Source organism: Nyctereutes procyonoides, unplaced genomic scaffold, assembly GCF_905146905.1.
Source record: "Nyctereutes procyonoides isolate TBG_1078 unplaced genomic scaffold, NYPRO_anot_genome, whole genome shotgun sequence".
Lineage (NCBI taxonomy): Eukaryota > Metazoa > Chordata > Mammalia > Carnivora > Canidae > Nyctereutes > Nyctereutes procyonoides.
Window position 1 is genome coordinate 8,712,767 of NW_026575037.1, and position 23,688 is coordinate 8,736,454.

General features: G+C 39.7%; 1 protein-coding gene across 1 annotated transcript; it reads left to right on the top strand.

Annotated features, from left to right (window-relative positions):
* Positions 1–1,718: 1,718 nt before the first annotated feature.
* IVNS1ABP (influenza virus NS1A binding protein) lies at positions 1,719–23,065 on the top strand. Its single transcript, XM_055319485.1, has 15 exons — positions 1,719–1,997; positions 8,575–8,802; positions 9,558–9,686; positions 9,909–10,078; positions 10,206–10,281; positions 11,919–12,092; positions 12,401–12,526; positions 13,867–13,974; positions 17,837–17,966; positions 18,203–18,427; positions 18,886–19,007; positions 19,099–19,225; positions 19,309–19,440; positions 19,792–19,965; positions 21,198–23,065. Exons 3-15 carry the CDS (start codon positions 9,576–9,578, stop codon positions 21,449–21,451), a joined length of 1,929 nt encoding a protein of 642 aa, XP_055175460.1. The 5' UTR covers positions 1,719–1,997; positions 8,575–8,802; positions 9,558–9,575; the 3' UTR covers positions 21,452–23,065.
* Positions 23,066–23,688: the final 623 nt, after the last annotated feature.

Sequence of the window (23,688 nt, forward strand, 5' to 3'; positions counted from 1 at the left end):
ACGCAGTCATGTGCCTCCCCGAAGTAGGCAATTCGTCCTCTCTCACTGAAAGAATGAAGCCCATGATATTAAAAGACCTTAAGAGGCATGTGCTCTAACAGTTCCATTTGCAACAAAAGTGAACACTGAGGCCACTTAGTAATTCTCAGAAGACAAAACAAGAGCCCCTGTCTGTGGCAGGTGGTAGTCTTTTTCTCCTCAAGATATAGGAAGCCTAATAGATATCTCAGTTCCTGTTCCCTCCCACAATTGAATGGGGGTGGTGGGAGACAAGCCTCCTTGCCCCTTAAGATTTTAGAAAGAAAAGTTAGTGACGTTTCTATTGCAGGTGAAGGGCCCCGGCATTTATTTTTCCTGCTCCCATAAGCATAAATGGTTCATGATAAAGCATGGCAGGTTCCTGGGGACGCCTGGGTGGCCCAGGGGTTGAGCGGCTGCCTTCGGCTCAGGTTGTGATCCCGGGGTCCTGGAATCGAGTCCTGTGTCACGTTCCCCTGCATGGAGCCTGCTTCTCCCTCTGCTTGTGTCTCTGCCTCTCTCTCTCTGTGGCTCTCATGAAGAAATAAAAATCTTAAAAAAAAAAAAAAAAAAAAAAAGAAGAAGGTTAGGCTCCTCCTAGAAAGGTGGACAAACTAAGCGGGGGGGGGGGGGGGCGGGGGGGTCAAATACAAACAAGGCCTGGCCTAGACCGCTTCAGCGTCCTCCCCAAATCAGGATAAACTAACAGGACATTAGCCTGGAAGCCTCTGCCAAACGCTAGACTTTACCTCAGTAAATCCCCTCACCTTTAATCTAGGAAACTTTCCAGCATGCTCTTCAGAGTCACATGAAGTTGCTGTCAGAGCCCAGTATGACCTCCGGTGTCCCCTCTTGGGGGCCAAGCTGCCCCGCGGATGCCTAAGCTTGCCATGTGGTCTCAAAGGCCCCCACGAGGTTAGCATAGTTCTCCAGGCTTCTTTTTTTCCAAAAGAGGGCAAGGCCGGCAGAGGAGCGCCACGCTCGGACCAAACAGAATAACGGGGGACCAAAAGCAGAAGTAAACAGCTTTTTTGGAGCAACACTAATACCATCGAAGGCCTTCTCTGACCTCTCCAGTGGCGGGTCTTTTTTTCCGGATACTGAATCCTTTCACCCCTTCCCCCAGCCTGCCCCTCCCCCCAGCCCCCCACCAAGGGTTAGGGGCCCGCGGCCAGCTGCAGACTCCAAGGTCCACCGCGGCCCGCTCCGGCCCGGGGCAGTTGCCTGGAGGTACATTTGACGTCGGGAAACCTAATCTCCCACGTCTGATCTCCGGCTATTGTGCCTCTAGGGGGAGGCAGAACAGGTGAAGGCGGCCGGAGGAACCCAGGTCCGGCACAGTCCGAGAGGGCGAGGAGAGGGTGCGAGGCGCGGGAAGGAGACGACAGCGCGATAAGTCGGGCGAGTCGCGCCCGAGCACCGCGCCTCTCTCCCCGGGATCACCTTGCCCTGACCTAGTTGAGCCGCGCAGGAAGGAAGCCAGGAGGGCGAAGGAGGGGGGCGGGGCCGGCCGCGGGGGGCGGGGCCGCGAGCGGGCGCTTTCTCGTGCTCGCGTGTGATTGGCCGACGGGTTCGGGCCGGAAGCCGCCGGGAGGCTTCGGCGGCGGCGACGGCGGCGGCGCACGTGGTGACGTGCGAGGGGGTGCGGCGGCAGCGGGCGGCGGCGGCGGCGGCGGCGGCAGTGTCTCCGGGACGCGCGTGGAGGTCGGTCGCCCAGAGCTGCTCGGCACAGTCTCTCCGCCTGCTGCCTCGGCGCGGCAGTGCCAGCGAGCGAGCGAGCGAGCGAGTCCCCGCGAGCCCTCGGCGGCGCGGCCCCCTCCCCGCAGCCTCCGCGGACCGACCGCTCGTCTTCCCGCGCGCCCGCTCCCCCCCTCCGCGGCCTCCAGGCGCTTTCCGAGGGGCCGATTCCCGCCCGCTTCCTCCTGCTCCCCATCGAAGCTCCAGACATGAGTTTTTCCATCTCTTCAGAGATGAACCAGGTAATATGCGCAGGTCCCGGATGGACGGTGGAGGGGGAGGAGGGCGCGACCGGAGTCCGCGCCGAGGGATGGTGCGGCCGGCCAGGGAGCCGGTGCGAGGCGCGGAGCGGCGTCCTGGTCCCGGGGGAGGACGCTCCGAGCCGCCGCCGCCGCCGCCGCCGCCTTCTGGGGGCGAGGAGCTGGTGCCGCGCGGGGCCCGCGCTCCCGGCGCTGCCATGGTTGCCGCGTCGCGTCGGCGGCCGAGGCCGGTGCGGGCCGCCCGGCAGAGAGCTGGGGCGGAGGAAGTGGGGCGGGAGTTTTTGCCCGGGGGGTCCGGGGGGGGGCTGGGTCGCGGCGCCGCGGGGCAGGGATGCCTGCCAGGAGGGGGACGCGGGAATCTCTTTTCCCGCTGTCAGGATCCAGCCGAGAGTCTGGACTCTCCTCCCTGGGACCGTGGGGGCGGGGAGCCGGCCGCGGGCCGCATGGGCGCCTCGGGCCTGGGGTGGGGTGGCACCGCGTCCCGGATCGCCGTGGGCCGCGGGGTCCTTTGTTCCCGCTCCACGTTGCCCGCTTTTCTTGCCAAGCGCGGGGAGAAGGGGGCGGGAGGAGGGAGGGAGCGGCTGCCCTGACGTGTCGGCGCTGAATGACTGCGTGGCCGGCCAATCCCAGCCGGGGGTGTGCGGGCGCCGGGCGCCGAGCCTCGAGCCTTCCAGCCTGGGGAGTGGGCGCCCTCCCGGCCGCGCGCGGAGGAAGGCCCGGGGCTACCACCCGGCGCTCCAGTCCACGCGGAGGCCGTCGCTACTTTGTTTTTTTTTTTGTTGTTGTTTGTTTCGTTTTTTGTTTTTACAAAAGAAATCGGCGGAGAGGTTTGCTCGTTTTCCATTCTCACACGCATCTTGCAAACCGACGTTTCGTTATAACACATTCCTGAAGGTAGGAAAGTATCAGGGAGCATGTAGGAGATGGAGAGCTGAATGTCAGAACGCTCGGACCACAAGTATCTTAGAAACAGATTTGCTTTTTCCTCCGTACGTACCAGCCAGATCTATTGTCTGAAGCCGCTGACGTTTCAAGACCTATAGCAAGTAGAAATCCGATGCCTAAAGGGCGCGTTTTTGTTTGCTGATGGCTGTTGCCCGCGATGAGGATTAGAATACCCTGGTATCAGGCTGTTCTTTCAGGACTTTGTGATGATCTTCTGTCTAATAATAAGTAACCACTCTGGAAGCCTAGTCCTATTAACAGTTCAACAAGTCCAGCGTGGACCAGACTACCAGAATCCGCATTTTCTTTTAATAATGCCCGCGCTGGAGGTTGATTTAAGGATAACAACATACTGATGAATAGTTTTAGCCATAATCGTGCTGAAACTTAGTGTCTTAAAGATGCTGGGGGGTGGGGGGGGCAGTTGTGTATCTGGAGAGGCGGCAAGCACTAAGAATTGGATTAACAATTGTATCATTAAATGCTAGCTGGCAGCATTTATCAACTGTCTGTAATTTGGTAGTTGGTGGTAAGACTGTACTAGAACAACAGACCCGGAATGATTTTCCTCTGAATTTTCCTAATACATGAAATCCCTGTAGTTCATAGATATTAATTTCTTGATTTATCTTAATTTGCAGTTTTGTTTTTCTAACACCCCCCCCTCCCCCCCAACACCGCCAAAAAAAGCCCGAGAGGATCTCAGGTTTTCATTTTAGTTTTAAATTGCTGTCTTTGGGGCTACTTAACTTGGGAATGGGATTTTTTTCTTGCTTAAGGCATATTTTAGATGGCAATTGAATAGTTTTGCAAATGTGGTTTTTTGATGTAAGATGTTTTCTTACTAGGGAAATGTCTTAACCACTGATACTAAGATGAAGTACTGCTGAAAATCATTCATTGACTTTTCAACAGTATGATTTTATAGGGCAGCCCGGGTGGCTCAGCGGTTTAATGCCGCCTTCAGCCGAGGGTGTGATCCTGGTAGCCCCAAGATCGAGTCCCACACCAGGCTCCCTGCATGGAGCCTGCTTCTCCCTCTGCCTCTCTCTCTTTGTCTCTTACGAATAAATAAATAAAATCTTGAAAAAAAATATGATTTTATAATCAAATCTCCATGAAGGAGTTCTAAAAGGTTGATCCTTTCACCTTATTATGCTAGAGAGTGTAAATGGAGGAATTAAGAACAAGGGAGTGATCTCTGGGTTTTTGTTAACACATAAAATATATGCTTATATGCACTTGTAAACTTGAATTACTACCTTGTAAATGATTTCTAAACTTATCAGTATTTTCCCACCTAGCTGGTCAGTATTCTTACACTTTTGGTATCAACCTGGGTACCCAGCAGATACCTGAGCATTATCATGCCCCAAAGCAAATTCCTTTTTTTTTTTTTTCCCTTTTTCCTAACATTGAGCATGCAGCAAACTAAAAATAAAGGCTAAATCTTTTTGGAATTCTAATTTTGATGGTGTCACATAAACCAAGCTAATAAGCAAGGGGATATAATATCTTAACGTCCGTATTTCCCATATTTTATCTGTTCCTCTAGACCCCCCTCATCCCCCCAGTTCTAAAAGTGTTCTTGCTGTAATCTCTTTCTGCTCTGGCATTGTTTAAACCGTAGCATTGATCTTTATTTCTTCTCCCACTATTTACCATATGCATCCTGCAGACCATAATCCATTGAAACAGAAACAGCTTCAGTTTCTGGAATATGTTGCTGTCATACCACTTTCCTCTTTTGTTTGAACTATTTTCACTGCTTGATTTATCTGTCTTTCTGGTTGGTCTGTGAAGTATTCAGGGCTGGGGAATGGAGTTAACTCTATTGGTATTATGAGCATCCCATTCCAAAATTGTGCCTGCCATACGTTTGGTGCCATAAATTTGAATGTAAGAATTTCAGAACAGTGAGGATGGAGCAAGCAAGTTAGTGAGTTCGGTGAGTTTTTTTTGATACAGATGGATAGTCGTGGTAGTTTGAGAGGGGACATGGGGAATGTTTATTTTTTTTAATTTGTATTTATTTATTTATTTTGGGAATGTTTAACTTCTAGTTTTACAAAGATTAATTTACTTTGTATAATTATAAAATCTGTTTTTAAAAAATAAAGTTCATTGCTATTTTGTGAGTTGGCTGCCCTCAAAAGAGTGACTTGAAACTTAATATTTGTAATTTGCCTTGAAGTTTTAAGGATGCTTTGAAAGTTTGATGATAACATTTTATCTTGCACTTACTGAAGGCCCAAGAAGAATTTGGAGGGGAGGCCATATTGTGCCTACCTTTTTTTTTACAACCTCTTGGATAAGACCTGTTGAATTGTTTCGGTTAAGCTAATCTTTTTGGGGCCTGTGGTAACATAACATGTGAACTTCTGAGTGTTACTAAAGCAGTTTAATTACTCATTTATGAGGCTTGTGTCTCCATTTTCTTGCACTGGCCATACTAAGGAACTTAAGTGTATTTACCAGACTATATTGTATTTGACCCCAGTTTTAATTTTTAAGGTGGATTAGCTGAGTGTGTATTTTAAATACCAAAGAAAATTTTGTAAGGCTTTAATTCCAGTGTAGTTAACATACTGTGTTATATTAGTTTCAGGTGTACAATATCATGATTTGACAGTTCCATATATGACTCAGTGCTTATTAAGACAAGTGTACTCTTAATACCCTTTACCTAGTTCACTCATTCCCTACCTACCTCTTCTCTAGTAACCATCTCTTTGTTCTCTATAGTTAAGTTTTATTTGTCTCCTTTTTTTCCCATTTGTTTCTTAAATTCCACATGAGTGAAATCGTGTGATATTTGTCTTTCTCTGCTATATTTTGCTTAGCATTTTACCATGTTGTTGCAAATGGCAAGATTGCATTCTTTTTTTATGGCTGAGTAATATCTCATTGTGTGTATATATATGTTATATGATGCCACATCTTTATCCTTTTATCTATAGATAGATACTTGGGCTGCTTCCATAGTTTGACTCTTGTAAGTAATGGTGCAATAAACATAGGAGTGCATATATTCCTTTGGAGTAGTGTTTTCATATTCTTTAAATTCCAAAGAAAACTTTTTTAAGTTTTATACTTTTATGGAACTCTAGGGTGTTGGGGATTTTGGCTTGGTTTGCCTTTTCAAAGAAAAAAATTCTGCCCACATTTTTATTCTACCAGTTATTAAGTTTGAGTTTCATAGAGCAAACTAAGACTCATGAATTTTTAGAATTGGTTGAAACTCAATTTGCCCATTGCTTACTTGAGTGAAAGTGTGAACTTTCAAAGACATTTGATTTTGCAGGGAGGAGTTAATATGACTCCTCCAATTTGGGGGTGAGGGGGAGGTGAGAGTAGGGACCTATAGCATATAAAGACAGTAAATGAATAAACTAAATTTGCTGCATTAATTTAAATGTCAGGTGGATCCGGGCTTATTCTTAAAATCAAGTAGAGTTGAACTGATCATTAAAGAACATTGAAGAGATGAAATTCATACTAAGACCTTGATGTACTAGAAAGTCCTCAAGTTCTAAATGTAGAAGAACTCATTCTATTGTAAAACTAATACTGTATACACATTTGTATGCCTAGAGTTGCTCCAGAAATTCTCCAGTGTTTTCTTCCAGTGGACTGAAGTGGCCAAAAACAATTTAAGTTAGAAGTTCCAATTTATGGGCAGCCTGTGTGGCTCAGTGGTTTAGTGCCTGCCTTCATCCCAGGGTGTGACCCTGGAGACCCTGGATTGAGTCCCACGTCGGGCCCCCTGCATGGAGCCTGCTTCTCCCTCCGCCTGTGCCTCTGCCACTGTCTCCTCTCTGTGTATTCTCAGGAATAAATAATAAAATGTTAAAAAAAAGTTCAATTTATCAAATATAAATAGATGTCATTTTTATTTTTGGTTAGATGAAGACTAGTTTACAGATCAACACTGAATAAATAAAACTGGTCAGTGTTTAAGATGTTCATAAATCTCCATATCATAAATTTATGATTTTTCAAAAAGCATATTTTAATTATAGCAATATAATTGGTGTGGAGGGATTCCCCCCCCTTAACCCTTCTTTTAAGAACAGCTTATGAAACTGAAGTGAGGAGTTTACTATGTCTGTGGATTGGCGACCCAAGTATATACCATATATACAAAGATTTTCTTAATTTGAGTTGGGTCTTGGCTAAAAATGTGTGAAGGCTTCCTTAGGATGGAATGTACTGTGTACATAGAGTTGTGTGGTACTTGGAAATCATTTGTTAGAACTAATTTCTTAAAAGCAGAACTAATCTAGATGCAGCTGTAGAGCAGAAGAAATCATTATTACGTAATGATATGATACAGTTTTGTTGCAGGGTAAGCATTGACTGCAGTTCCAACCTGAGTCAGAATTACTCGGGCAGGGTATCCTTGAAATAGAACTTAAGTTATGGAGAAACCAGTTAGGGCATGTGGTATCCAGCTACATTACAGATTGTGCGTGTTGAATTTAACAGTTTGTTCAATTAGAGTTGGACCAGCCTTCAGTGGGTTCTTAAGTGATTCTTCATTCACCTGAACCTAATTGTTAGAATTCTGGGTTTGATTGATGTATAAGGAAAATCCAGGAAATTTTAAGATGTCCATTTTAAAAACTATGCACATCTTTCAAATTATTTATTTAGTTCTAGTTTCCTGAATTTGACACTTGTAGTTGATGACCATGAAAATGGGGGGAAATGGAGGTGGGGGGAAATGGAGGTAGGGAGACTGAATATGATTACTTTGAAGATGTGGTTTGAACCAGAATTGATTCTATTAGTAGTTTATTACTACAGATGAGAAAAAGGACCGTATAAAGAACATGTATCAGTACTTTCCCTTTTGTTTATTTGGTTCACTTCAACAAAGTACTCATCTTTATATTTAAGTTTCTAGGCTAGTTGTTTTGGTAGTAGGGAGATGGGGTGGATACAAAGATGAACATGACAGGCTCTGCCTTCCAAGGCCTTGAATCGAGGAAGATAAGTAGTTCCACAGAGGCCCAATCCAGAACAGGCCAGCTGGAAGATTACACATGCCTTGCAGAGAGGGTTCAGTATGTGGAAAATACGGAGAAACTTCTCACACTTGGAGGAATTTGGCAGGGGTTCTATGGAGGGAAGAGTTCATCTGGCAGAGGTTGTGTTTAGGGTATTCCAAAAAGAAGAACAACTTGAACCAAAGGTACAGAGGCTGGGAAGAACAGACCACATTTTGCAGAACAGTGTATCTGGTTTGACTTTAACAATATATACATGTCTAAGAATGATGCCCAAAGGTTACTTGCTGGCTGGTGAATGGAGATATCATGTTTGTGTGTTGTAATCTAATAATAAAGAATATTAGAGTTAACCAATATTTATATTTGTTCTAATCTTGTGCTTGTATATCTCACTTAAATGATACACATTTTTAGCTCCTGTCTTCCAGGGAAGTTTTTTTTTTGTTCTGTTTTGTTTTTGGATCCCCTGAATAGTTGCAGATTAAATGAAAAATGTTTATGTATAATTGCATTTGTGTCATTTACATCAACATTTCTTTAAGGACTTTGTATGATCCTCTTAGATCAATGACAGTCTTTGACCATTGTCATTATTACAGATTATGATGCATGATTATCACAGAAGAAATTCGTGTCTATAGCTTTTAAGGACTTGATTACATCATTTCAAGCCTGATAGTTTTGGAATCACCATTAGAGCTTAAGACACCTCTGCCTTCACTTCAACCACTTGTCTTCATACCTTGAGGAAGTGCTGAGTTTTAACACTCCTTTGTCCTTGGAATATCTAAGAAGTCCCAGAAATCCGTTTCTTGCCAGTTCAGTAGGTAAGTGAATATTCAGTGCCCAGTGCAACATTAAGACACATTGTTTTTCTGAAGACTGTGCCCAGTACACTAACAGCCTTTCATAACTTTCTTGAAGGGGAAGTCAATAATCATTTGTAGAAAAAAAAACATTTTTCTATTTTTTTCTTTCTGCAGATCATTTTGAATTAAGTCAGCTCAAACTGAAATCTATTACTGCTTTTTAAAGATAGATCTTGTATAGCCATTTGTCAGTTCACAAGTAAAAGTGAAATGGGCATTTTTAAAAAGAACATTGTTTCTAATATCTATTCTTTGGAGATAAGTGATTTCTAATATCTGAACCTTGCAAAGGGAACAGAAGTTAAGTTTGTCTTATATATCATTTTTGTCATTTGGGAGTAATGCAGCCCAAACGAGGGAAACCTGTGATTACCACTTTACGTCCTTCCAGGCTTCTTAGGTTGCTTGTTCTATGGGTTTGGGCAGGGCTGGGTTGACCTTTCTTTACCCTCTGCAGTGAATGTGTATGGAAACCTAGACAAAGGTGTTGAGATACTCACCGCTGTATGAATCCTTTAAAAGACTTAGGACCAAAGTTTAGGGGGCACAAACACTTGGACATTCAGTGCCAGTGTTTATGCAGTGTTTTTGTGTAATAACATTTTTGTGTTGATAGGATGGAATTTGAAAATAAACCATATTATTCTTCAAGATATAATTATAAAAATCATCATTCACAAGTAAAGTAACACAGCTTTCTTTCTGCTCTATAGCCAAATTTATAAGCAAAAATGATTCCCAATGGATATTTAATGTTTGAAGATGAAAATTTTATTGAGTCTTCTGTTGCCAAATTAAATGCTCTAAGGAAAAGTGGCCAGTTCTGTGATGTTCGACTTCAGGTATTTAAAACTTAATTGGAAACCTACAAAAATGATATTTTATTACCAAAAGCAGTAAGTTCTTAGATTTGCTTATTTTATTTTTCATGGTAGGCATTTCATGAAATAACTTTAAAAAACAGTGATTTACCTATAAACATTAGATAAAGACTCTAATGTGGTAATTAGCTAGAGAAATACATAGTCCACAATACTTCTAATTTTAATTCCTTATAATTTCAGGTCTGTGGCCATGAGATGTTAGCACACAGGGCAGTCCTGGCTTGCTGCAGCCCCTATTTATTTGAAATCTTTAATAGTGATAGTGATCCTCACGGAATTTCTCATGTTAAATTTGATGATCTCAATCCAGAAGCTGTTGAAGTTTTGCTGAATTATGCCTACACTGCTCAGTAAGTGGTTTATAATTGTATAATTAGGAGATGCCATCAGGAAATTCCAAGTCTCTCTAAATTTATTTCAATTAACTATCTGTTTTAAGGCTTTAGTATCCTAAGTGATAACTTTTTTTTTTAATAGGTTGAAAGCTGATAAAGAATTGGTAAAAGATGTTTATTCTGCAGCAAAAAAGCTGAAGATGGACCGAGTAAAGCAGGTAGAGTACCAGAAGTAACATATAAGGGGGACTGTTAGTAACAAGTCTGCTTTTTCATGGTTAGGATGCATAATTTATCATAAGCAATTTGTCAGGGACGCCTGGGTGTTTCAGCAGTTGAGCGTCTGCCTTCAGCTCAGGGTATAATCCTGGAGTCTCGGAATCGAGTCCCACATCGGGCTCCCTGCGTGGAGCCTGCCTCTCTCTCTCTCTCTGTCATTAATAAATAAATCTTCTTTTAAAAAAATGAGCAATTTGTCAGTTTCAAGAGCTTGAAAATGGCCCCTTTTTCCTTTAGAGGAGTGAATGTTATTTTTTTGTAAATTTATTTTTTATTGGTGTTCAATTTGCCAACATATAGAATAACACCCAAGCTCTCCCATCAAGTGCCCCCCTCAGTGCCCGTCACCCAGTCACCCCCACCCGTGAATGTTATTTTAACCATTTGTTAACCATTTAGCTACAATAATATAGCAAGGTCATACTTCTCTCGGATAATTTAAGCTAAACCTTTGGTCTTCTAGTAGTCTTCTTGGCCAGGTAGCTGCAGCAGTCATTGATAGCAGGGTGTAAAATACTCTTTTGTCTCAAGAGTTAATTAACTTATATTCTCAGATCATTTGTTCGTCAACCCTTTGGAGTGTCTCTTTAAAAGGACTCTTTCTAGAATTTAACGTCATTGAGAACTGCTTCATAATTCATAAGATAAAAAGCATTTAATTCTCTAATTTGGAGGTCAGTATACTGCAAGCATCAAGCCAGCTGCCTGTTATAAAGTTTTATTGGAACACAGATTTCATTTACATATGGTCCCTGGCTGCTTTCCACCTAGTGACAGAGTTGAGTAGTTGCACCAAAGACAGTATGTCCCAAAAGCTTTAAAATACTGTTTAGCCCTTTAAGGGGAAGGTTCCTGATCTCTCCTGTAATGTCATTTCTCTGCTTAAAAATCCTATACTAGAGTAGCCCCTGGGTGGCTCAGTTGGTGAAGCACTTGCCTTCACCTCAGGTCGTGATCCCAGGGTCCTGGGATTGAGCCCCACATCGGATTCCTGCTCAGTGGGAAGCCTGCTTCTCCCTCTCCCTCACTTGTGCTCTCTCTTGCTATCTCTGTCACTATCTGTCTCCCTTAAATAAAAAAATCCTTGTATGATTTATAACACATATTCCTCAAGTTAGCATCACCGGTATTCCCTAATATTGTTGTTGTCTTTCCAAAATTGTTTCCTATTTATCTTTTGCTCCAGCCAAACTAAATTGTTCACAGTATCTCTCTTCCCTACTTCCTCTATTCTGCATTCAACATCATCTTTCTTGTAGATCCCAGCTCAGATATTGCCTTCATGATAGGTCTTATCTAATTACTCTATTTGGAAATACTTATTTGAATATTTCATATGCATTATCACAGCATTTCAATGTGTTGCATCTTTCCTTAAATAGCTGAGACATTTGTATAGCATTCTTTAATGTTTATTGTTCATATGCATATGTTCTTCCCAATGATAAAGTTGTTCAATTAAGGCAGTGGTTTATGATTCATCTTTATATCTACACATAATGCTTATACATTGAGTATTAAATATTTGTTAAATAAAACCTATGTAAGTATTGGTATTGTGTGTTTCTTTTCCAAGGTTTGTGGTGATTATTTACTATCTAGAATGGATGTTACCAGCTGCATCTCTTACCGAAATTTTGCAAGTTGTATGGGAGACTCCCGTTTGTTGAATAAGGTTGATGCTTATATTCAGGAGCATTTGTTACAAATTTCAGAAGAGGAAGAGTTTCTTAAACTTCCACGGCTAAAGGTAAGGAGTAAAAATCTATAAAGAGGTACTTAGTTCCAGGTACAGAATCTTTGTCCATGTTTCTAGCATATAAGTAACAGTTGCAAAAAGAAAACAGTACATAGGAATAATATTGTTACTTTTAGCAGTGTAACAGTTTTCTGCCCACCTGTTTGTTTATTTTTTGGCTACTGATTTTCTTGTAAATTAGACTAAATGTATGGAATGCAGTTGGGCATCTGTGACCGTTTTATTATGAAATTGAGTACTAAGCTGAGAATTAGAGACTCAACACTGATCTATGTGTTGCTGTTTTTTCCTAACTCTAGTTGGAGGTAATGCTTGAAGATAATGTTTGCTTACCCAGCAATGGCAAATTGTATACAAAGGTAATCAACTGGGTGCAGCGTAGCATCTGGGAGAATGGAGACAGTCTGGAAGAGCTGATGGAAGAGGTTAGTTTTAAAGTAAATGGGATTCAACAATTCTTAAAAATTATTTTGCTATAACATGAAGGATTCCCTTTCACTTTTATTTTATAACCATGACCCTAAAGAATTTAAATTTTGCTATAGGTACCCCTAAGCTGAGAAACAGGGGGGGTGTCCAGGTGAGCTGAATGAACTGTTCAGTTTGGTCTTCTGCTTTTCTTTTTTTATTTCTTTGCTTATTATGTGCTGTTAACTTCCTTTAAGTAGCATGTAATTTGCTTTAGAAATGGGAGGTGGTACTGAAATTTTCTGTAGATTCTTAATTTTTCTTCACAGGTTTTTGCTTTAAATTTAAAAGTAGGTAAAAGCTTCTAATGGTTGTTCCTCCCCATTGATTTATCTCCCCATAGGTTTATTAACAAAACTAGGATACCCAAGACTGAAGAAACAAGAAGAAACCTCAAGTGTATTGACACGTAAAGAAGCAGCAGTCCTGCCCCAGTTCTCCTAAGAAAAATCCGCTGTGGGCAGAGAACGATGATGATTTAATGGTGTTTACTCCTTTACAGGATTCTATCTTTAAAGCTTTGTGTTTTTCAATGGTGTTGTTCATACATATAGTGACTCACTTAACTTGGGCTACTTTTTAAAAATACACAAGAAAAATTTGATGGCGAAATGGTGGGAATAAACATATGCAGATGGAGCAGTGGAGTGACCTTGCATCTGTCATTTCACTTAAGCCTTTCAGATTCACTAAAGGCTTATCAAATCTGTTAGACCTTTAAACGTACTGTTATTATGTTCTAAGAAGGCTAACAGGTGATCTTTAAGTTTTATATCATTTCCCACTTGAAAATCAGGTGCATTAACCATGTGTTTGCATCTGCTAAGGGAAGTATCTACAGCTTGTTTGCGTTTTGCATTTGCTTTTTATCTGTTTTTTCTTGACGTTGCCTACAGGACAGAAATATGTTAATGCAAATCAGACCACTTCAAAGGTGTAAACCATATTCCATATTTAATTGTAAAATGTATATTCTTTTAAGAGCCTATATATATTGTACTAGTGCTTTTTTCTTAATGCTATATAATAGAAGCTATGAGAAAATGAAGATTTCTTTCAAGCCAATCAAGCCAAGGACTCTTCGGCCAGTATTAGAAGATTCTGTATTTGATTTTTGTTTTTTAAATTTTTACAACCATGACCTGTATTTTCTTTACTTCGGGATCCTGCCAGAGCAAGATGTCAAGAAGTTCAAGAAGCACACTGGAGGTTACCTTGAGGCGTTTGTGTGATCTTCATACTAGTGGAGTAGCCATGGAGACGGTAGCCACATGGGTGTTCTGTTGCTGTTTTGCAGGTTCAAACCTTGTACTACTCAGCTGATCACAAGCTGCTTGATGGGAACCTACTAGATGGACAGGCTGAGGTGTTTGGCAGTGATGATGACCACATTCAGTTTGTGCAGGTACACATTGCACATCTGAGGTAACCTCAGGTTAAAATGTGATTAGAGCATTTTATAGTGTACTGAAATTTTCCTTTAATAAAGGAAAGTGGAAGAATTTCATTGGTATAACTGAACAGAAACATTTTCGGGACAAAACAAGCCTATCATTCTGACAGTTACTACTGTTTTTTTTTGCCACATAAAAAGAAGTGAATTCAACACATTTAAATTTTTTTTTCCTCAATGAATGGGATTTATAGGTAGTAAGAGAAAAGGCCAATAAGATGAAGCAATGTAGAAATTGATTTTTTGAGTTAGATTACAAAACATAGTTGTTTGCAACAAATGAGTGTTGTTAGACCCAGATTTTTTTTTCAAAAATCTCAGGTATAAACTTTTTTTAGTCTGTGGACAAATAATTAACAGGAAAGTACACAATCATAAGTGTCAAATAGTGAACCCACTAGTTTAAACACTGCTTGGTTCAAGAAGAGATTTCTACCATTCTAGAAGCCTTCCCTTGCCCATTCCCAGTCACCTTCCTATACAACCTAGAAGGAAACCATTATTCTAACTTCTGAAACAATAGATGGGTTTGCCTATGTTTGAAATGTACATAAATGGTCATATAGTATGCATTCTTTTGTTTGACCTTTAGCTCAATATTGTATTTATGAAGGATAAACTAGAGTAGGCTGAGTTAACCCAGTTTTAAGGAGTGGTTTTATTTAATATTTATCAAGTACATGATAGAACTAACATTAGGTACTCAGGTATTCTGTGTCAGTAGTGGCCAAATATCTTTATTTTCACAAAAAGTGTCAGGGTTTGAGTTAGTTGAGAACTTTGTTCGTAGTTGTGCTTTTTGAGCATTTAGGATATTTTTTCCTCATAACTCTAAAGATGTTACCATTTTTTAAAAAAATTACTCTTTCAATAAGCAAAGTTGGAATGCCTGATAAGTTGGGCCATGATGTTAGGTATGGGAGACAGAAATGTATGTGAGAGACAGTTTCTGGTTGTGGGACCTTACAGCAATAGATTGAAATGGTATAGTCTTACAAGAGATATTACAAAAGGCATAGAGTGGGGAGGGAATAGTGGAGCAGAAGAGAAACTAGGGAGATTTTACCCAAGGGGCAACATTTGAGCAGTCCTAGGATTTAGAATAGTTTGCATAGCAGATAGAAGTGTATCAGATAGCAAATAATACTATGCAAGGATGATAGGCTTAGAATGGCAGGTCACAAGATTGGAAAAGTAAGTAAATGCCACCTGATGGCTTACACTTGATTCTATAGTAGCGAGGAACTTTCAAAGATTTTTAGACCAGGTACGAGGGTGATACGAAGAGAGATTTTTGTAACTTCAATAAGCGTGAAACGGCAATAATCCAACAATAGGGGGATTGATTAAATTACTATATTTCTATATAGCAAAAATCTATGCATTGGTCGTATTGTAGACACATGGTTAACTATCAGGTAGGCAGTCTCTAGGTCATGGGACTCTAGGTGATCTGTGGTTTGTTTCCTTTTGTTTTTCTTACTCTACTAAATGATTGCATTAAACCCTTCAATTATTTATGACCAAGTACAGAGGTAGACTAAAGCTTGTGAGAACAGTTTACAGACTGTTACAGCCAGTGGCTAAAATGATGAGTGCTTGATCCAAGGGCCTGAAGAAGGAAGAGTAGACTGTAGACATTTATAGTTTCAAAAGTTAGTGATCATTTAGAATAAGAAAATTAAGGAAAGGGAAGAATTTGAGAAGGTGGGATTCTGACATGTGACTCAGAAGAAGGTGGTTCCTTGGGTAAAGATCATGAACAGGATGAGGGGACACATTAGGCTTGAGAAATAGGAAAAGGGTTTGAGAAGAAGCCATTAGGAAAGGAAATAAGAATCAAAACATTAAAAAGCTAGCGAGCATAGGAGAATGATAGTTAACTGTGTCAAATCATTCTTTGAGAGGTCATGTAGAAGAGGGTTATAGATACCTTCTCTTCCGCATTAGTTTTGGGAGGCCTCTTGGTAACCTTTAGTGGGTATAGGTTCCAAAGAGGATCCCTTAGCTTAAGAAGTAATAGTGTCTGAAAAAGAAACAGTCACCAGAGATTACCCCCTGGGAGCTAGAGGCAAAGAAAGTGGGACCAGTGGGTGGCTGAGTGAGAGAAGCTGATGGAGGAAAGTTTGAAGATAAAGAAGAAAGGATGGTGTTTGAAAATGTTTCAGAAGGAATATAAAGGAATTAACTAGCATTTCTGTATGACTTGTTTAAAAAACAAAACAAACAAAAAAACCCTAGTGGTTTTCATTGTTACCATGCTTTTCTCTTTCACGTTTTTTTCTCAATTATAGTCTATATGTTAGAATAGTTTTCTTACTGTGATAAATGCTCTTAATATAAGCATCGTCAATATATAATACTTTGGATCCCTTCTTCCCACAGGTTAGGATGGGGTTTTATGTACCTTGTAATTTCTAGTAGCAGAGGACACAAGTCTGTCATAAAAAGGCTTTATACTCAGAATTTCTAATCTTCTAGTTGTGTTGCATTAGGCAATGCATGTCTTCTCTGAGTATTACCTATAACAAGATTGACAGTACTGCCCTTACTGGATTAAAAGAGATGATGTGAATAAAGCGCCTATATACCTAGGTATATAATGTCTAAGTAGAATTTTTTTTTCTAAGTAGAATTTAATGCTAACATGGTACATTCTCTGCCTTTTCTCAAAATAGCCTGCATATTCTGTAAAAATGGCCCAGACCGAACTTTTCACAGTTTCAAGTAGCTGCCAAAATCTTTTCCTCTAAAGAGTGTTTACGTGGCTTTTTATTTACCCCAAAATAGGAATTTCTGCTATAAATCTTACCTACCCATGTGGCTCTGGCCCTGGGGACCAAAATAAGTGGATAAGCAGATTTGGTCAGGTACTGGAAGGTGGTACCTGTTCATTTGGTGGTTCTTCTTAGGATGTCTTTGACTCCTCTAGTTCTGTATGATCGTATCCTTTAAAGTGTCAAGGGCTAAAGTAATTGGGAAAAAACCATCAAAGGGAACTCATACACAAGAACAAAATAAAATTCTCTTACAGTCATTTGAAAGTTTATAGCTTTGCCCATTTCTCCTCCTCTTAGTGTTCCTGTGTATTCTACTTTTGTGAATGTTTGGTTCTTTTAGTATTATTGTTCCACTTCTGGTTACTCTTTTTTATTTTTGTGTTTTGATGTAGTTTGATTTGTCAAAAGCACGCTATAATACCTGTAAGGTGGTCCTGAAGAAAAATACCATTCAGTGTTTTTTGTAACTGCCACTTTTGTCCTGAAAAATAACTTCTCAGAGGAACTGGATTGGATAAATGTCTGGTCACTTTTGCTGGCATTGAATGAAAGATCTCCATACATAGGATTTAATTAGGTTTGACAGTTGCTTAGAGGCAATGGGCTAAATGTATTTTTTCAGATAATTCATACCCTTTTAAATTAATAACTTCTTTTGGGAGATGATTCTGTACTAAATATAAAGAGTATGTGAGCTTATGTAGATAATGGGGGGGTTCCTTTTTTTTCTCCTCCATTGAGGTATTGTGATACTTGATATGCAACTTTTTTTTTTTTTTTGGCTTAAGTTGAGCTTTTCCTGACCAGGCTCCTTGTCTAGGTGTAGTTGTTTCACTACAAGTGGAGATGGAAGTATGCCAATAATTTGTGACAGTTGGAAAGTGTTGATTTGTCTTAAATTTAGGTATGCTATATAGGTCATACATAGGTGAAAGATACCCATGTTTTTTCAGTGTTGTGGAATAGCAAAGGAACAGAGGTACACCAGGTATAGTCTTTGGCTAGGTTTCTGTAGCTACCTTTTGATTTTGCAGAAAAAGCCACCACGTGAGAATGGCCATAAGCCGCTAAGTAGCAGTTCCACTGGATGTCTCTCTTCTCCAAATGCTACAGTACAAAGCCCTAAGCATGAGTGGAAAATCGTTGCTTCGGAAAAGACTTCAAGTAAGTGTATTATACTTGTCAGATTATCTTTGAGTTATTTGTTTTTAAAGAAAAAGTATTGAGGAGAACCATTTAATAACTTTGAAAGTGACTATTTGTGGAGGAAAAACTCCGAAGCAACTAAACTTGGAAAACAGCAGATCGTTCAGTCTGGAATCTGGAGTCCCAATTCAGGGTCACACAGCAACCAAAAGTAATAATAATTACATCCTAAACATAAACTTTTGTGCTTACAGATAATACTTACTTGTGCCTGGCTGTGCTGGATGGTATATTCTGTGTCATTTTCCTTCACGGGCGAAACAGCCCACAGAGTTCACCAACGAGTACTCCAAAACTAATTAAAAGTTTAAGCTTTGAGATGCAGCCAGATGAGCTAATAGAAAAGCCCATGTCTCCCATGCAGTATGCACGATCTGGTCTGGGGACAGCAGAGATGAATGGCAAGCTCATAGCAGCAGGTAAGAACAGAAGGATGAGGGTTTTCTTAGAAACTTTCAACTGGCTAAGCCTCTCAAATGGACATTTGTCCATGCTTGTGACATGTGAACCTTGGAAGAGGGGGTTTAATATGCCTTCTTTCTTGGCATTCCACTTTAAAGACCAAGAAATTAAAAAAAAAAAATAAGTGTTACTGTATTGCCTAACCTTTAAGTAAATGTCTGTTTCTAATTCTTAAACTCTAATGTAGCTGAATTGTTCTGTCCTTATTTTCAAGCCAAGACTAAACAGTTTACTCATACTGGTCATGTTGTTTGGCCATTATAAGCCCTTAGTTAAAACGTCAGCTAATGGGGCCTTAGTAAGTTCATGGGTAAAAATTCTTTTTCTCATTGTGCAGGTTACTTAAATCATTTTGGACCAGAAACTGGTCCAGTTTAGTATCTTAAACTTAAATCTTGATGGTTCTTTTTACCAGGTGGCTATAACAGAGAGGAGTGTCTTCGAACAGTTGAATGCTATGATCCACATACAGATCACTGGTCCTTTCTTGCTCCTATGAGAACACCAAGGGCTCGATTTCAAATGGCTGTACTCATGGTTAGTGTATTATGTTGAAGGAAGAAACATATTCAGCTGTTTTTTGTAACTGCAGAATGGCAGAAAGTCTAATCTCTCTCTCTTGATATAGGGCCAACTCTATGTGGTAGGTGGATCGAATGGCCACTCAGATGACCTGAGCTGTGGAGAGATGTATGATCCAAGCATCGATGACTGGACTCCTGTTCCAGAATTGAGAACTAACCGTTGTAATGCAGGTAAAATTACTTTTCTTCTGGGATAATCCATATTTAAATACAATTAAATTGTCAATCTATAACCTTATTTTATATTCATATAGGAGTATGTGCTCTGAATGGGAAATTATACATTGTTGGTGGCTCTGATCCATATGGTCAAAAAGGATTGAAAAACTGTGATGTGTTTGATCCTGTAACAAAGTCATGGACAAGCTGTGCTCCTCTTAACATTCGTGAGTTGCCTTTTTTTCTTTTTTGGTCCTTAAAGTTTTTTTTTTTTTTTTTTTTTTTTTTTAAGACTTCTGAATCAGGGATCCCTGGGTGGCGCAGCGGTTTAGCGCCTGCCTTTGGCCCAGGGCGCGATCCTGGAGACCCGGGATCAAATCCCACATCAGGCTCCCGGTGCATGGAGCCTGCTTCTCCCTCTGCCTGTGTCTCTGCCTCTCTCTCTCTCTCTCTATCATAAATAAATAATAATAAAAAAAAAATTAAAAAAAAAGACTTCTGAATCAACAATATGTATCATATACAACTTCTAGTTTTGGGAGATAAAGTAATAATTTTGGTTAAACTTGATTTTATAGGTAGACACCAGGCTGCAGTCTGTGAGCTTGGTGGTTATTTGTACATAATTGGAGGTGCAGAGTCTTGGAATTGCCTGAACACAGTAGAACGTTATAATCCTGAAAACAACACCTGGACTTTAATTGCACCCATGAATGTGGCTAGGCGAGGAGCTGGCGTAGCTGTTCTTGATGGTGAGTGTTGGGATTTAGAAAGGTGAGGAATATGGACTGTCAAGGATTTGTTCTAAAATTCCAAGAGAACATCAGTGATAACTATATAGTTGTATAATTAGAATTCAGAAGCAGCCATCTTTTCTGATGCAGTAGGGATTGACGGTTTGTCTTTTAGAAGTCTTTTCTAATCAGAGACTACTTGAAATAATAATAATATAAATATATCAAAACACTAGTCTTTTGATGGGTTCACTGAATGAAGTTCTAAGTCCTTTCCTTCCATAAACTATATGCAAAATGTATCATCTGGAGTCTGTTCCTTTAGAGCAGGAATTCAAAGACTTTGATTTGCAAAGCAAATCTAGATCATCTAATTATCTACTCCATACCTAATTGCAAGCAGAACTTCAGACTAATTTAACAAGTCTTTCCAAAGCATTCAACTTATTTTTATATAGGTGCAGCTTTTCATTTTATTGATTTACATGTTTAATTATGTAATTATAATAATGAGTTTAGTTAGCATTGTCTTGGGAATAAAGCAGAATCTTAGTTAAACTTGTGGCTCAACTCCTAAAGGCATAGATGTGTAGACATGCCAGCAAGTAGCCTACTGGCCTGTAACCTGCAGCCCACCCTGAAGCTTGTCAGTTCTTCTATAATATATGGATGCAGACAAATTGACAGTTAGATGAGAAAATAATGAATTTTTATTATTGCATATATATTTGAAAACAGTGGTAACTCTGATCTGTTTCCAGGAAGTTTCTATGCCAAAATAATTTTATATAGTTGAAAGCTCAAAATGTTTAGTTAACTGAAATCTGCTTTACTATAACTTCTTTTGAATCTTAGTTCTTAGGCACTGGACTGATATAAAATTTCCAGTGCTCACAAGTACTTTGGCTTGCTGCTAGTTAGCTGCATTTTTAGGTGAATTGCCACCTCTCTTTGCCTCATTTCATCTGAGATGGTAATCATAGTAGCCCAAAGAATTGTGGGAATTACACTTCAGTTAGATGCTACCCTTCTCCTTTTAAATTGCCTGAGTTTCATGTATGAATGAGTTTTTATCAATTTTATTCTATTTGTATCCACAGCTCCTAGAGAGAGAGCACTTAAACATTAGTGAGGCATTTAACGAGTACTTTCTGATAGAATGAGCAGGTATTTTACTAAGAACCACTAATTTTAGCAAAAAACAATTTTAGTTCTTACTCTAAATTTACCTTGGTTCATTTCTCTTTTAGGAAAATTGTTTGTAGGTGGTGGCTTTGATGGTTCTCATGCCATCAGTTGTGTGGAGATGTATGACCCAACTAGAAATGAATGGAAGATGATGAGAAACATGACTTCACCAAGGAGTAACGCTGGGATTGCGACTGTAGGGAACACCATTTATGCAGTGGGAGGATTTGATGGCAATGAATTTCTGAATACGGTGGAAGTCTATAACCTTGAGTCTAATGAGTGGAGCCCCTATACAAAGATTTTCCAGTTTTAACAAATTAAGACCCTTTCAAACTAACAGGCTTAGTGATGTAATTGTGTTTAGTAGTACGGTACACTTGTGAATAAGGAGGGTGGGTGGGTATAGATGTTGCTAACAGCAACACAAAGCTTTTGCATATTGCATATTATTAAACATGCTGTACATACTTTTTGTGTTTATTGGGAAAGGAATGCAAAGATGAAGGTCTGTTTTGTGTATTTTTAGGACTACTTTGGTTATTTTACTTTTTGGAAGTTGATATTGTAAAAGAATAAACCAAGACTTGATCGGGCATGTCATTTCAAGAAGTCCCCTCCTCCACATTTGTTTTTGCCAATTTGCACATTAAATGACTTCCCTCAAACATGTATTATGGGGCAAGAGGGGGTAGGGTTTAAGATTTAGGCAGTTGGGTTTTTTAAGGGCCCTTTTTCAATAACTGGAACACTCTATACAAGAGACTTATTTAACTAGATGACAATGACTATTTTTGTTTTTATTAAAAGAAAGCTGACATGCCTACCAAGATTTAATCTTTTATGATTGCCTTTTTATAACTTTTTATATTCTTAGCACAGTGCTTTACCTGTTAAAGATGTGGCAGGTTCAAATTACTGAAGCAGAGTGGCAGTCTTAAAGGATGCAGAGTGAGGTATTTCTTTTATACGCCCAGAATGCAAACTTAAACTTCTAAGCTTTTGCCTCAGCTACGTTTTGTTTTTTTTTTTTTTTGAGATGCAGTACCATGTTTATTTGAATGGAGTTGCTGAACAGTAACATAGCTATGATTTTTATTTGAAACACTGATTTCAAATATTTTGACTTCTTGAGGGTATATTTTATATAGCAAGACACTTAATATATAACAGTAAAGAATGGTGAAGTACTTTATTTTCTAAATAATTCCTGTCTTTATTTATCATTAACAAAGCAATCCTATATAGCGCCCTCGATTGTGAAAAAAATTAAACTGTATTGGGTTTATGAATGCAGCCTTTATCAGAACTATGTTTTTGTTCAGTTTTTCTATTCATATGGATAAATACTGGTTGGGGTGACTATCGAATGTGTCGTGCTACACATATTAACTTATGGTGCCAAAATTAGCACATTCTAATGCTTGCTGCCAATGCAAACATATTAAAGGTACTTTGCAGGAAATCCTTGCACCATGGAATTAATATCCAGATGTTGTTGTGTACTCATTCATGACTAAAAGTTTTGGGAACAATTTTTTTTTTCCCCCAGTAATGATGAGCTTAAGGTATTGTGGGAAAATAGTCACCTGACATGTTTGAAATAAGAACTGATGGTAAGATTTTTTTATTTTCTCAGAGAAGACAAGCACACAGGAATCTAATGAGCCAACTAGGACAAGATGACTACCAGTGGCTAGCTTGGATTAGGAAGAAAATTGTTCCATTGGTACTTAGACACCTTATTTCTCTCATTCCACAAAGAACCATCAAGAAAGCTCACCTGGTGGCTATGTAATTGCTGACTATCACTGGTTTGATTCTGGACTAAAACTAGGTTAGGTTGAATTTGCCTAACAAGATGACTATTTTTTTAAATGGATCTGTATATGTTCTATTTAGCTCAAGGAAATAAAATTTTAGTTGGGGATTTAGCAGTGAAATTTTTTTTTAAGATTTTATTTATTCATGAGAGATACAGAGAGAGAGGCAGAGACACAGAGGGTGAAGCAGGCTCCCCATGGGGAGCCTAATGCAGGACTCACTCCAGGGACTCCAGGATCACACCCTGAGCCAAAGGCAGATGCTTAACACTGAGCCACCCAGGTGTCTCCAGCGGTGAAATTCTTGAAATTACTTTTCAGTTCCTAAATAACCTGCTAATTCCTCAGTAGCATTAAGCAACTAATACGTGTGAATACTCTGGGTCAGTTCTCCTATATTCTATTACTGATCAGCCAAACAGGTAGTTTGGTAGTTAAACGTATGTTTTTTAAGTATGTTTTGAATATAAGAAGCTCCATCAAGGAAAAAACAAACCAGTGCTCAGTGGCCAGTTTATATTTATCTGCATCTAAAAGATATGTTTTCTTAAGGAAAGGAGAAAATGTGGCATGTCCTCAACAGTTTAAAAAATGTTTTTGCCACCAGGATGGCTTTTGAGTAGTTTAGAAATAACATTGGTAATAACCACCCTTGTGATAATTGTAATGATGCATAAAACATACTAGATGCCTAAAACAGCAAAACTATAAAATACCTGCTTGAATTAAC

Excerpts from the sequence above, each read along its gene's own strand:
- IVNS1ABP (XM_055319485.1), top strand. The coding sequence starts at position 9,576 with ATGATTCCCAATGGATATTTAATGTTTGAAGATGAAAATTTTATTGAG. Across the intron at positions 17,967-18,202 it reads TGCTTCGGAAAAGACTTCAA|ATAATACTTACTTGTGCCTG; the intron begins GTAAGTGTATTA and ends TTGTGCTTACAG. Across the intron at positions 18,428-18,885 it reads TGGCAAGCTCATAGCAGCAG|GTGGCTATAACAGAGAGGAG; the intron begins GTAAGAACAGAA and ends TCTTTTTACCAG.